The following is a 14,657-nucleotide window of genomic DNA, read 5'->3' on the forward strand; positions in this document are numbered from 1 at the left end:
GAACTAAAAATAAAAACATTGTTGGTTTGGGGCTCTTAAGTAAGCATTTCAGTGTTGTATTGCATGTGACTAATACATTTTGATTTGAAATGTATTAACTAGGTTGGAGGCTGACTGGTCAAGCTCTGTTTTTATCATTAAACATATTCTGATTTACATGTACACAGTCGGAAATAGGCAATTTTATGCAGTCAGTAGCCTACATATAATTCCATTTTAAATTTGGCTCCCCAGTGCGGGCTTACATCCTGGCTATTTTGACGCATCTGGCAGTTTCTTCTCTCCCTAGCCTGTCACGTGGCATGGTTTCCATAGTAACGTATCAGTTTTGGTTGTTTTGATGCGTTGCTGGACTGAAGCAAACTGTGGATGTCCTAGCAACAAACAAGCACTTTACGTGTAGATATAGCTAGCGAACTAGCTAAACTATTGTTATATTTTTTACAGTAGGAAGCTTTCTAGCTAGTAAACCGTTCCTGAAACGTAGCTAGCAAGGTAAGCTGAAAGGTAAGCCTAACGTTAGCTAGCTAGCTAGCTTTGACTATCAGTGTCATGGTTAAGTTAGCTACGTTAGCTAACTAGCTAGCAAGCAGGCTCCTTAATAACTAATTTGTAACTAACAGTAACGTTAATCTAACTAAAGTTAGCTAGCTAAATTATATAATATGCTAAATTATCTCCAGGCTAACGTCACTGTGGTTACTCAAATTAACTAGCTAACGTAGCTAGGTCCTTCTAATAGATTTATTTCGGTCTGGCACCATGCTATGTCGTGACCCCTTTGAAAAGTTTAGTTAATCTTGTTTCAATGTTCTAGAGTTGGTGGCCAAAGCGGGCCAGTGAGGAGGTCAGAATGTCGGGCGACCTGGTAGGAGTGTGGGAAGTGGCCCTGAGCGATGGAGTCCATCGGATTGAGTTTGAACATGGCACAACCACGGGGAAAAGGGTAATCTACATAGACGGAAAGGTAAATCTTGATAAATAATGGTTACGTTATACTTAACCCTATTAATTAGACAAGCAGACAAAACGTCAAGCATCAACGAACTCGGAGAATCTCTCCCCACTCACTCAACTCACTCCCTCTCTCTGTTTGAGATTGAGTGGTAGCTTCTCTTGATCTCCCTCAATGGCAGTCACATTCAGAGAACCATTTGACATGTCAGTCTTTGCCATGTTGTGTGTGTGTGTGTGTATATATTTATATTTGCTTACAATTACTACTCGGGTACTGTCAAAAAAGTAAATGTAGGCATTTTGAATGTAGGTCTAATATTATAACAGTATGACAATAACATAGAATCACACTGAATTATTGGACCTCTTGCATTTGTCCCTTTGCCCAGGAAATTGTAAGAAGAGACTGGATGTTCAAGCTGGTGGGAAAGGAGACCTTCAATGTGGGAAGTGCGGCCACCAAAGCGACCATTAACATTGACGCAGTGAGCGGCTTTGCTTACGAATACACCCTGGAGATCAATGGAAAGAGCCTGAAAACGTACATGGAGAACCGCTCCAAAGTCACCAACACTTGGCTGCTCAACCTGGACGGCATCGACTGCAGGGTCGTCCTGGGTAAGATATGTGCCCTATGTGTCCATTTCCTCTCCCCAGCTTTTAATGCAAACATACAGTGTGTCAACCACTATAAGGGAAAACTGATATTGAACACTGCCCGTCTTTTTGAGCCATTGAGATTTATTTACAAAGTGCCCAAGATTGCTGTGGCAATATTTGTATTTTGTGGATGTTTTGCAAAGCACCTCCCATAAAATATAAATTACATCAAATTACTCAAGTCTGAATGCTGATTAGGCTATGTGAGCCACTCCAGAACTTCAAAGTGAAATAGATGGGTTCAAAATAAACTTCACTGTTTTTAAAATGCCCCAAGGTAATGTTAGGTCTGACTTGTCGTAACACAATGACAGGCAATGGTGCAAAAAAAATCAATGAACTTGTCACAAACCCATGTGTTCGGTTATTGTTAGTTTGAGGATATGGAACTGACAATTACCATTGCATTAGCTAGGCTATAGTACCTTTGATGGTTTACTATTGAACAGAGTGGGCATGACTAAAAACATTAGCAACACTTATCTTCCACTGGTGGTATGTCATGGATGAGGCTGTTATTTTTTATAGCTTCTAAACTCCACACCACCATCCTAGGGCTTATGGAAAACAGTAGGCCTTGTAACTGTTCCAGACAGGTAGCCCAATCCTAAGTCTGAGGGGCAAACCAAGAGCTGGATGAGAGCTGGCAAATGGAGATGCAATCACCTGCTGTTGTGCCCTTGAGCAAGGCACCTCTCACCTAAAACTCTGCGCTTCCGAGTGGCACAGTGGTCTAAGGCACTGCATCTCAGTGCTAGACTCTGGTTCGATCCCGGGCTGTATCACAACTGGCTGTGAACAGGAGTCACATAGGGCGGCGCACAAATGGCCCAGCGTCGTCCGGGTTAGGGGAGGGTTTGGCCGGGATAGGCCGTCATTGTAAAAAATATATAACTGGTCTCATTTCTAAGGCCAAATTCTTATTTTTCTTCTTCATTTGGCACTTTGCCACCTGTCCTCTACACCACTGCTCAGATAAGTTCAGATATCAGGTGATACTCTCCCCTTTTCTAAGAAATGGCTCAGATGGGTTGGCCGGTCTAGCGGTAATGACACAGCCTCTGGCACGTCGACAGTGTCAGCATAGGTTCGAATCCGGCCTACTTTCCCCATGTTATACTCTCACTATCTGTTTTAATAGAGTCTGAAAATACCTTTCAAAAATACATCTATTTTACCATTGCGTGTAAAAATGTAAAAAACTGAAGACACCACGTCATTTTTGGACACATTTTATTGACACGGTAGCGCCACGGATACGGCAGCGTCATGAAATGTCCAAACGCGTGTTGTGGCAAAATGGCTTAAGGACAACAATGTCAAGGTATTGGAGTGGCCATCACAAGCCCTGACCTCAATCCCATAGAAAATTAGTAGGCAGAACTGAAAAGGTGTGTGCGAGCAAGGAGGCCTACAAACCTGACTCGTTTACCCCAGCTCTGTCAGGAGGAATGGGCCAAAATTCACCCAACTTATTGTGGAAAGCTTGTGGAAAGCTACCCGAAACATTTGACCCAAGTCAAACCATTTAAAAGGCAATGCTGCCAAATACTAACTGAGTATATGTACATTTCTGACCCACTGGGAATGTGATGAAAGAAATTAAAGCTGAAATAAATAATGCTCTCTACTATTATTCTGACATTTCACATTCTTAAAATAAAGTGGTGATCAGGGAATTATTACTAGGATTAAATGTCAGGAATTATGAAAAACTGAGTTTAAATGTATTTGGCTGAGGTGTATGTAAACTTCTGGCTTCAACTGTAGGTCATTATCTTTTCTACATACTTTATATCTGGTTTTAGTTGTTTCAGTTTACACTGAAAGGGTCCCCCCCACTGTTTGGATTTAGGTGACCCGAAAAAAACACTTTTTTTTTTGCTCTCAGAAACAATTGAAGTGTTATGCACACTACCCTTAAGTCACATCTACTTTAAATGAACAGTTTAATTGAATGTGCTCTCTAAATAATTACATGAAAAATAACACTGAAGGAAAACACAAATTAATTTAGTTAGGCCTACTACCATAACCAACACAATGCCATCTCGATAAAGGATAGCAGGAGAGCATTTGAAAGAGACTGGAGAAATCCAGGTTAATTTTCAGTTCTATTGGTAATTTTGACTCACGCTCCTTTGAAATCACTCAAAAGCTTATCAGAACATAGCCTAAGAAAAATGCTTTACTTTGGCAGAAGCCAAGTCACAGCTAACTTAAAGGCATGTTCTCATGGTGATCATCAATCAGGAGTACAATATGCGCTGCTTACATTTTCTGTGTATCCTGAAGTATTTTATTGATGTTTGCCTAATATGTGTTATTTCTCTTTCCACAGAGAAAGACACTATGGATATTTGGTGTAATGGACAAAAAATGGAGACAGCGGTAAGCATCTTCCCTCCAATCATGCTGAGAATCACTTAGCAAAAAGATGAATAGTAGCAACGCGGATGCCCCGTCTACCGGGCAATCTGTTTATTTCCTGTGTTTGAGGGGTGCAAAATCGCCTTGTCACTTAAATCTTGCTGGATCAATTGCTTTTATAATAATCAAATTATATTTGTCACATGCGCCGGATACAACAGGTGTAGACCTTACAGTGAAATGCTTACTTACAAGACCTTAACCAACAATGTAGTTGAGAAAATACGTTTAAAAAAAAAGTAGGAAATAATATCAAATAATTAAAGAGCAGCAGTAAATTAAAATAGCGGGGCTATATACAGGGGGTACCGGTACAGAGTTAATGTGCGGGGGCATTGGTGTCGAGGTAACTGAGGTAATATGTACATGTATGAAGAGTTATTAAAGTGAATAAGCATAGATAATAACAGAGTAGCAGCAGTGTAGAGGGAGGAGGGGTGGGAAATGCACTGCGTGCACAATTTAGGCAAATTGTGTTCCTCAGGATTAATTTTATTGTTGAACAAACACAATGCTCTCAGTCAATCCAAAATGTTATTGAACCTCAAACCAGAATGTTTAACAAAGGAGAGGTGAGTTTTGTCTTTCTCGGGGAATATATAAGTGCACAATTATTAGGCAACTATTAGTGTGCAGAATTAGGCAACTAAATTACAAAAATAACTTCTCCCAACTCATTTGTTTATTCAACATTTGAGTAAGTGTAACAAATAAGTAACACAAAATGGCAATTAAATAACATTTTTGGCCTTTCAAAAATATTCAATGACCAATATAGCCCCCTTCTTATCAATAACTGCCATGAGCCTTCCAGTTTCTTGATCTGTTCACGATCAACTTTCGCTGAAGCAGCAACTACAGCCTCCCAAATGCTGTTCAAAGAGGTGTATTGTATTCCCTCACTGTAAATCTCACATTTGAGAAGGGCCCACAAGTTCTCAATAGAATTTAAGTCAGGTGAGGAAGGGGGCCAGGTCATTATTGGGGCATCTTTGAGGCCCTTGCTGGCTAGCCAAGCAGTGGAGCACTTGGATGCATGTGATGGAGCATTGTCCTACATAAAGATCATGGCCTTCTTGAATGCTGAGGACTTATTCCTATACCACTGCTTGAAGAAGGTATCTTCCAGAAACTGGCAGTAAGTTTGGGAGTTGAGTTTCAGTCCATCTTCAACCCGAAAAGGTCCAACTACCTCATCCTTAATGATAGCAGCCCATACCAGTACCCCTACTTCACCTTGCTGGCGCCTGACTTGAAGTGGTGCCCTGTGTCCATTACTGATCCAGCCACGGACCCATCCATCTGGTCCATCAAGAGTCACTCTCATTTCATCTGTCCATAAAACCTTTGAAAAATTTGTCTATAGGTATTTCTTTGCCCAATCTTGACGCTTCAACTTGTGAATCTTATTCAGTGGTGGTCGTGTTTCAGCATTCTTGACCTTGGCTACGTCTCTGAGCACTTGACACCTTGTACTTCTGGACACTCCAGGTAGGTTGCAGTTCTGGAATATGGTGTTACTGGAGGATAATGGGTTCCTGGTGGCTTGACATTTAATTAAAGCTGACGATTCGCAACAAAACGTTTGATTGTCCGGTGGTCACGCCTCAATAGTTTAGCTATTTAAAGAGCGCTTCATCCGCCTGAAAGGCATTTTAAAATGTTTGACTTTTCAGTGTCAATTAAATCTATTTTTTGGCCCATTTTACCTGAGGTAATGAAGCTGCCTAATAATTATGCACAGCTTAATGTAAGTGTTATTCACTTTTGCCACACCCTCCCTCATTACACAAATACATATCACCTGAAAATGATTACATTCAATAAGCATTCAAGTTTGTATAGTTTGGAGTTGGAAAATATGCATAGAAATAAGAAATAAGATCACAATACTCATTTGATTAGCTTGGGGGTAGAAGCTGTTTAGAAGCCTCTTGGACCTAGACTTGGCGCTCTGGTACCGCTTGCCATGCGGTAGCAGAGAGAACAGTCTATGACTACTAGGGTGGATGTCCTGGATGGCAGGATGCTTGGCCCCGGTGACGTATTGGGCTGTACGCACTACCCTCTGTAGTGCCTTGCGGTTGGAGGCCGAGCAGTTGCCATACCAGGCAGTGATGCAACCTGTCAGGATGCTCTTGATGGTGCAGCTGTAAAACGTTTTGAGGATCTGAGGACCCCATGCAAATCTTTTCAGTCTCCTGAGGGGGAATAGGTTTTGTCATGCCCTCTTCACGACTGTCTTGGTGTGCTTGGACCATGTAAGTTTGTTGGTGATGTGGACGCCAAGGAACTTGAAGCTCTCAACCTGCTCCACTACAGGCCCGTCAATCTCTGACCTCCTCCCTATAAGCTGTCTCATCGTCGTCGGTGATCAGGCCTACCACTGTTGTGTCAAACTTAATGATGGTGTTGGAGTCGTGCCTGGCAGTGCAGTCATGAGTGAACAGGGAGTACAGGAGGGGACTGAGCACGCACCCCTGAGGGGCCCCCGTGTTGAGGACCAGCATGGCGGATATGTTGTTACCTACCCTTACCACCTGGGGGCGGCCCGGAAGTCCAGGATCCAGGAAGTCCAGGATCCAGTTGCAGAGGGAGGTGTTTAGTCCCAGGGTCCTTAGCTTAGTGATGAGCTTTGAGGGTACTATGGTGTTGAACACTGAGCTGTAGTCAATGAACAGCATTCTCACATGGGTGTTCCTTTTGTCCAGGTGTGAAAGGGCAGTGTGGAGTGCAATAGAGATAGCATCATCTGTGGATCTGTTGGTGTGATATGCAAATTGGGTTAGGTCTAGGGTTTCTAGGATAATGGTGTTGATTATAGCCATGACCAGCCTTTCAAAGCATTTCTTGGTTACAGACGTGTGTGCTACGGGTCGGTAGTCATTTAGGCAGGTTACATTAGTGTTCTTGGGTACAGGGACTATGGTGGTCTGCCTGAAACATGTTGGTATTACAGACTCAGACAGGGAGAGGTTGAAAATGTCAGTGAAGACACTTGCCAGTTGGTCAAATGGCAACTGCGACTCTTTCATACTCTTGTTCGTGCCTTTAGTATTTCCCCATTAACGTTACAACCGCAGACATTTTTGTAATGTCCTGTCAAGTACATCCTGTCAAGGGCTCAATGGAATGCGTTGTTTTTCTGTTGCATTGATAAGAATGTTTAAGCTTTGTTGTAGATTTAACTCATCGTCTCAACACTTACATCACAAGAAAGAGAAGAAAGTTACCTTTTTTGATGGGTGTTCATTTTATTGGAATTTAATTAAGTAATAATTTAATATAGTTGAAATGTTTACAAATTAATGTGCTGTTATGAAAGCAACTTCTGAAAATGAACACTTGGATTATAGTGATATTATGGCTGATCTCGCAAACAATGTAATGTATGTACAGATGTTATCTAGAGCCACGTGTGTTGATTTTTAATCCAAGAGTATCTTGCTATTGAATTATGTAACAGAACGTGACAACAATGGTAATTAATGAGTCAGTCTAGACAGCACTGGCATATGCAGGTACTGTAGGCCTAGACAAAGTAATTTTTTGGTGGTTGCAGCCCTGTTCCACACCTTTGTTAATATATTCATATATTAAATACACCCGGTGTATTAATGCAAATGAGGCACATATCATTTTGTTCATTTTAACACAAAATATGTTTTTCAATACCTGATACCATTAGAAAATGTATGAGTGGATTCTAGGAAAAAAATTGAGGTTGCATGATTAACATTATTTGATTTTATAAACAAAGCGCAATTAAAACAGGGAAATGCACCACTCCTAATCTCCTAGCCCACTTAAAATCAAATTGGCCCTCTATGTCCGTCCATACACTCTTCATTTATGTATAATATTTACATTACCGGTACATTAAACTTTACTGAAATCTGTTCATCTCTATCTCGTTCACAGGGGGAGTTTGTGGAAGACGGTACTGAGACACACTTCACTCTAAGCGACCATGACTGTTGCATTAAGGCCGTGAGCAGTGGAAAGAGGCGAGATGGCATTATCCACACTTTGCTTGTGGACGGCACAGAGATAGCTGAAACCACAGAGTGATTGTCTGTATAGGTGTTTTGAGCACTTTGTTGGAGTGAAGAAAGCCTTTTTCAAATCAGGGACAAAATAATAGACTGAACATTGGTGCTGTGTGATATTTCACTGTCAAGCTGGAGTCCATGAGGCACCTCTGCACAATGTCCATGATCTTAGATGGTTAACCACCAAAGATCATGGGCATCGTGCAGAGGTACCTCATGGGCTCCAGTTCTGTAGACATACAGTATTTTATATAATTTTATCTGGTAAACTGACATTATCACCAGTGAGTGAAAGGCAGGTTGCACAGTTGTGTCAAGAGGAGTAGTTATGTCAACTAAGTGTTTTTCCTAAATGGGAAAACATCTCTTAATTTTGAAGTTGATTTTCCAGTCATTTTCCAGAAAGTGCACTGTGTATGAGGAATCATCCTTGTACTTGTAATTTACAAAGCACACATTCTGCTTCCCAAATGACACCCTATTCCCATTGACCAGAGGGAGCCATATGGGCCCTGGTCAAAAGTAGTGCACTACTAGTGCACTACTAGGAATAAGATGCCATTTGGGATACAGAACCTGTCCATGGGCCATGCAGCTCACTTATAATGCATTAATGTGCCAGTAATTTGCTTTTTTGTGTAGGCTGCAACATTCTAAAATAAATTAATTGTAATAACTGGAGTATTTATAAAGAGATCTGTCCCGTGCATAGTTGGTAACATCAATGGTATGTTTATGTTAATGATTATTTGATGTCAGCCCTTACAATTAATTAATAAATTGAGTTTAGTCAAGTTTGGTAGGTGATAAGTGTATGTAAATACAGTATATGAACTTGTTGGCCCAAATTCTAACAGTTGCAGATAAAGGAAAACCACACTGGGGGTTCACTCAGAATGTTGATGCTCTATTGGAGCTGTTACGTGATAAGAATGATTAATCTCAGTTAACCCAGAACTATAGTCTTGCATAATTGGTCAGATACCTGAATATGTTCTGGGTGTTTAGAGAATGAGGATCAAAACCGGAACGAAGAGCTTCACAATCTCTCTTTGCAAGTTACGGGCAAGTCTATGGGCAAAATGTCCACTCCCCTTTGGGGAAAAAAGTGCTAACATCTGCGAAATTGTGATTTGTCCAAAGCACCAGAACTAATGCTGCTCGTTATCTCATGCATCCCGTTGTATTTTGACAGATCTACGCTACCATGTATATTTATGTAGTCTGTCCAGGAGAGATTCAAAACTGACACTTGCCATTGGATAATGACGTGAAAATACACCTGTCCTAAGTATAACATAAACCTGTCCATGTACCAGTTTTCCTATATCTGTGATTGATTGGTTTGGGGTCAATTCAATAGAAGGGGACTTCTTTTGCTAGATTCTAGCCAGTGTCTGACATGAACGGAATAAACTGTGCTGTTACCCTCAGATTCTATTTATTTTATATCAAAAGAGCACGATATGTATTCAGGTATAGTTACTGCATTGTTTGTATTATGTACACTGCATGACCAAAAGTATGTGGACAGACACCTGCTTGTCGAACATCTCATTTCAGAATCATGGGCATTAAGTTGGTCACCCCTTTGCTGCTATAACAGCCTCATCTCTTTTGGGAAGGCTTTCCACTAGATGTTGGAACATTGCTGTGGGGACTTGCTTCCATTCAGCCACAAGAGCGTTAGAGAGGTCAGGCACTGATTAGGCCTGGCTTGCAGTCTGCGTTCCAATTCATCCCAAAGGTGTTCGATGGGGTTGAGGTCAGGGCACTGTGCAGCCTAGTCAAGTTCTTCTACACTGATCTCGACAAACCATTTCTGTATGGACCTCCTTTTGTGCACGGGGGCATGGTGATCTTAGGCTTGTGTGTGGATGCTTGGCTATGGAAACACATTTCATGAAGTTCCCGACGAATAGGTCTTGTGCTGTTGTTGCTTCGAGAGGCAGATTAGAACTCGGTAGTGAGTGTTGCTACCGAGGACAGAATATTTTTACGCGCTACACACTTTAGCACTCAGAGGTCCAGTTCTGAGAGCTTGTGCGGCCTGCTACTTTTCCGCTGAGCCGTTGTCGCTCCTAGACTTTCCACTTCACAATAACAGCACTCACAGTTGACCGGGGCATCTCTAGCAGGGCAGAAATTTGACAAACTGACTTGTTGAAAAGGTGCCATCCTATGACGGTTCCACTTTGAAAGTCACTGAGCTCTTCAGTAAGGCCATTCTACTGTCAATGTTTGTCTATGGAGATTGCATGGTGGTGTGCTCGATTTTATACAGCTGTCAGTAACGGATGTGGCTGAAATAGCCGAATCCACTCATTTGAAAGTGTGTCCACATACTTTTGTATATATAGTGTATATTTTGTTTTGTGTGTCAGGTGTTTCAACATGTTTGTAATGTGTATATTTTGTTGAACTTGTCAGACATGACTTATTTTATTAAATCCATGTAATTTCACTCAAAGTTGACCCTGATTGTCTTTGTCTAGAATGTTAAAACCACTTTCAGAATCAGTGTGACCTCGCCAACCTGTATGCTGTAGTCAACTGTGGTGGAACATGTAGCCAAGGCCTAGTTACCTAGATTAGACCCTGCAGAAAATGGATAGGTCTCTTGAAATGGTACATTACTACGTTATTTGTGAAGTGAAAGCTAAGAGATATATTTTTAATGAGAAGCCATTCTCTGGCGAGGTGTAAGGTTAGCAACCTAGGTAAAATGTGTTTTATATTGGATATTTGGTTGTTATTCAGTATTCTCTCATCAATAGGTATTGAACCAAGCCATTACTATGAAAATGATATATTCTGAATCAGGTAGGATGGAGAAACAGTCAAATACATTTATTTTTTATGTATTTTTGACCCAGATTTTAATCTTCAATGGCTCTTAAAACCTGTTACGGCTAGACGTTCCGCTCGACAACATCCGGTGAAATTGCAGAGCACGAAATTCAAATTAAATTATTAGAAATATTTAACTTTCATAAAATCACAAGTACAATACACCAAAATAAAGCTTAACGTCCAGCCACCGTGTCAGATTTCAAAAAGGCTTTACGGCGAAAGCGAACCATGTGATTATCTGAGGACATCACCCCATCATACTAACACATAAAAATCATATTTCAACCAAGCAGGTGCGACATGAAAGTAAAAAATAACGATATAATTCATGCCTTACCTTTGAAGATCTTCTTCTGTTGACACTCCAATATGTCCCAGAAACATCACAAATGGTAATTTCTATATCCCCAAAATGTCCATTTATTTGGTGAGTTTGATTCAGAAATACACCGGTTCCAACTCGGCCAACATGACTACAAATGATCTAATAAGTTACCTGTAAACTTGGTCCAAACATTTCAAACAACTTTCCTAATCCAACTTTAGGTATCCTAAAACGTAAATAATCGCAAAAATTGTGGAGCGAGCTCCAGGTCGTGCGCACCAAACAAAAGAGTCCACTTGACTTGACACTTAGAAAGTACAGCTGTACTTCTTCATTTCTCAAAGGAAAAACATCAACCAATTTCTAAAGACTGTTGACATCTAGTGGAAGCCATAGGAACTGCAACCAGATACCTCATAAATCTAGTTTCCCATAGAAAACAAATAGAAAACACAGTGACCTCAAAAAATAAATAATCCTGGATGGTTTGTCCTCTGGGTTTCGCCTGCCAAATAAGTTTAGCTATACTCACAGACATTATTTTAACAGTTTTAGAGTGTTTTCTATCCAAATATACCAATTATATGCATATCCTATATGCTTCTGGGCCTGAGTAGCAGGCAGTTTACTTTGGGCACGCTTTTCATCCGGACGTGAAAATGCTGCCCCCTATCCCAAAGAGGTTTTAAAGCGTTCCATGACTATGAATACGCTATATTCTGAATCAGGGGAGGACAACATTTTTTGATGTTGAAATGTGATTGTTCCTTATCTCTTTCTTTCTAGAAACAACACATGATCATGAACTCACTGCTAGTTTAAAGCAATGACATTTCTAATTGTTACAAATAATGAATGTATTGGCTACATTTATGAGAATAACATGCTTTTCAAGCTTGAAGATGATACACTTATTTATCACTCAAAAAAAGTGTGAATAGTGTGTGCACCACAACATCTTTTCAGGGTGTTGAGGCATCCTCTTCCCAATGCAGCCTCTTCAAACACCATGTGTAGGGGAATGGTATCCATCTGCAAAAGTAAAGTTTTGCTTTGAAGTCAAGTCATATGGTTTCTACCTTAGCTGTTGTGGTTACTAACAGTGACGCTACTATATTGCCATACACATTGGTATTCAGTCAAGGAAGTCAAGGAAATCAGTCAATTGAAATAAATTCATTAGGCCTAAATCTAGATTTCATATGACTGAATACAGATATGCATCTGTTGGTCACAGACTATACGTACATACCCCAACCAGAAGCCATGGATTACAGGCAACATTCGCACTGAGCTAAAGAGTAGAGCTGTGGCTTTCAAGAAGCGAGACTCTAACCTGGAAGCTTATAAGAAATCCAGCTTGACTGAATCGTACTACACTGGCTCCGACGCTCGTCAGATGTGGCAGGGCTTGCAAACTATTACAGACTACAAAGGGAAGCAAAGCCGAGAGCTGTCCAGTGACACGAGCCTACCAGACAAGATAAATAACTTATATGCTCTCTTCGAGGCAAGTAACGGACGACTGTGTGATCACGCCCTCCGCCGCCAAGGTGAGAAAATACCTTTAAACGGGTCAACATTCACAAGGCCGCAGGGCCAGACAGATTACCAGGACATGTACTCTGAGCTACTGGCAAGTGTCTTCACTGACATTTTTTTAACCTCTCCCTGTCTGAGTCTTTAATACCAACAAGCAGACCACCATAGTCCGTGTGCCCAAGAACAAGAACCCTAGACCCACTCCAATTTGCATACCGCACCAACAGATCCACAGATGATGCAATCTCTATTGCACTCCACACCTGGACTAAAGGAACACCTATGTGAGAATGCTATTCATTGGCTACAGCTCAGCGTTCAACACCATAGTGCCCTCAAAGTTCTTCACTAAGCTAAGGACCCTGGAACTAAACACCTCCCTCTGCAACTGGATCCTGGACTTCTTGACGAGCCACCCCCCAAGTGGTAAGGGTAGGGAACAACATCCGCCACACTGATCCTTAACACGGGGGTCTCTCAGGGGTGTGTGCTCAGTCCCCTTCTGTACTCCCTGTTCACTCATGACTGCACAGCCAGGCACGACTCCAACCACATAATTAAGTTTGCAGATGACACAACTGTGGTAGGCCTGATCAACGACGATGATGATGATGGAGATCAGAGACCTGACCGTGTGGTGCAAGGACAATAACCTCTCCCTCAATGTGATCAAGACAAAGGAGATGATTGTGGACTACAGGAAAAGGAGGACCGAGCACTCCCCCATTCTCATCGACGGGGCTGTAGTGGAGCAGGTTGAGAGCTTCAAGTTCCTTGGCATCCACATCACCAGAAAACTAACATGGTCCAAGCACACCAAGAGTTGTGAAGAGGGCACGACAAGCCCTATTCCCCCTCAGGAGACTGAAAAGATTTGGCATGGGTCCTCAGATCCTCAAAAGGTTTTACAGCTGCGCCATCGAGAGCATCCTGACAGGTTGCATCACTGCCTGGTATGGCAACTGCTCGGCCTACCGCACGAGAATCGGTACCCGGAGAGCCAAGTCTAGGTCCAAGAGGCTTCTAAACAGCTTCGACCCCAAACCATAAGACTCCTGAACAGCTTCTAGCCCCAAGCCATAAGACTCCTGAACAGCTAATCAAATGGCTACCCAGACTATTTGCACCCCCCCCCCCCCCACACACCACCACCACCTCCCTTTTCTACACAGCTGCTACTCCCTGTCATTATCTATGCAAAGTTACTTTAATAACTCTACCTACATTACATATTACCACAATTACCTCGACACCTGTGCCCCAGCACATTGACTCTGTACCGGTACTCCCTGTATATAGCCCCATTATTGTTATTCACTGCTGCTCTTTCATTATTTGTTATTCTTATCTCTTACTTTTTTTGTTGTATTTTCTTAAAAACTGCATTGTTGTTTCAGGGCTTGTAAGTAAGCATTTCACTGTTGTATCCGGCGCATGCGACTAATACAGTATAATTTGATACCTTAAAAAAGGTAGGGGTGTGGATCAGAAAATCAGTCAGTTAAAAAAATGGTGTGCCACCATTTGCCACATGCATCGCAACACATCTCCTTCGTATATAGTTGATAAGGCTGTTGATTGTGGCCTGTGGAATGTTGTCCCAATCCTCTTCAATGAATGTGCGAAGTTGCTGGATATTGGCGGGCATTGGAACACGCTGTCATACATGTCGATCCAGAGCATCCTATATATGCTCAATGGGGAACATGTCTGGTATGCAGGCCATGAAGAAACTTTTAAAGCCCCATGTCGCAAGGATCTGTACACAATTCCTAGAAGCTGAAAATGTCCCGGGTTCTTCCAAGTGCAGTCGCAAAAACCATCAAGCGCTATGATGA

General features: G+C 41.7%; 1 protein-coding gene across 2 annotated transcripts; it reads left to right on the forward strand.

Moving 5' to 3' along the window:
* The first annotated feature begins 299 nt into the window (after positions 1–299).
* Positions 300–10,572, forward strand: LOC109865432 (fas apoptotic inhibitory molecule 1). 2 transcript variants are annotated; one of them, XM_020453606.2, is made up of 5 exons: positions 300–495; positions 818–967; positions 1,347–1,575; positions 3,959–4,008; positions 7,969–10,572. In XM_020453606.2, the coding sequence occupies exons 2-5, from the start codon at positions 854–856 to the stop codon at positions 8,116–8,118; spliced, it is 543 nt and encodes a 180-aa protein (XP_020309195.1). In that variant the 5' UTR covers positions 300–495; positions 818–853; the 3' UTR covers positions 8,119–10,572. The 2 variants fall into 2 exon arrangements, with proteins under 2 accessions (XP_020309195.1, XP_020309202.1); XM_020453613.2 differs by having other exon boundaries at positions 311–507.
* The last annotated feature ends 4,085 nt before the right edge of the window (positions 10,573–14,657 follow it).

This window comes from Oncorhynchus kisutch, linkage group LG2, assembly GCF_002021735.2.
Source record: "Oncorhynchus kisutch isolate 150728-3 linkage group LG2, Okis_V2, whole genome shotgun sequence".
NCBI classification, from domain to species: domain Eukaryota; kingdom Metazoa; phylum Chordata; class Actinopteri; order Salmoniformes; family Salmonidae; genus Oncorhynchus; species Oncorhynchus kisutch.

Bases quoted from the DNA above. Each gene is read 5' to 3' on its own strand.
- LOC109865432 (XM_020453606.2), top strand. From the start codon at position 854: ATGTCGGGCGACCTGGTAGGAGTGTGGGAAGTGGCCCTGAGCGATGGA. The intron at 1,576-3,958 runs GTAAGATATGTG...CTCTTTCCACAG, and splicing joins CGACTGCAGGGTCGTCCTGG to AGAAAGACACTATGGATATT. The intron at 4,009-7,968 runs GTAAGCATCTTC...TCTCGTTCACAG, and splicing joins GACAAAAAATGGAGACAGCG to GGGGAGTTTGTGGAAGACGG.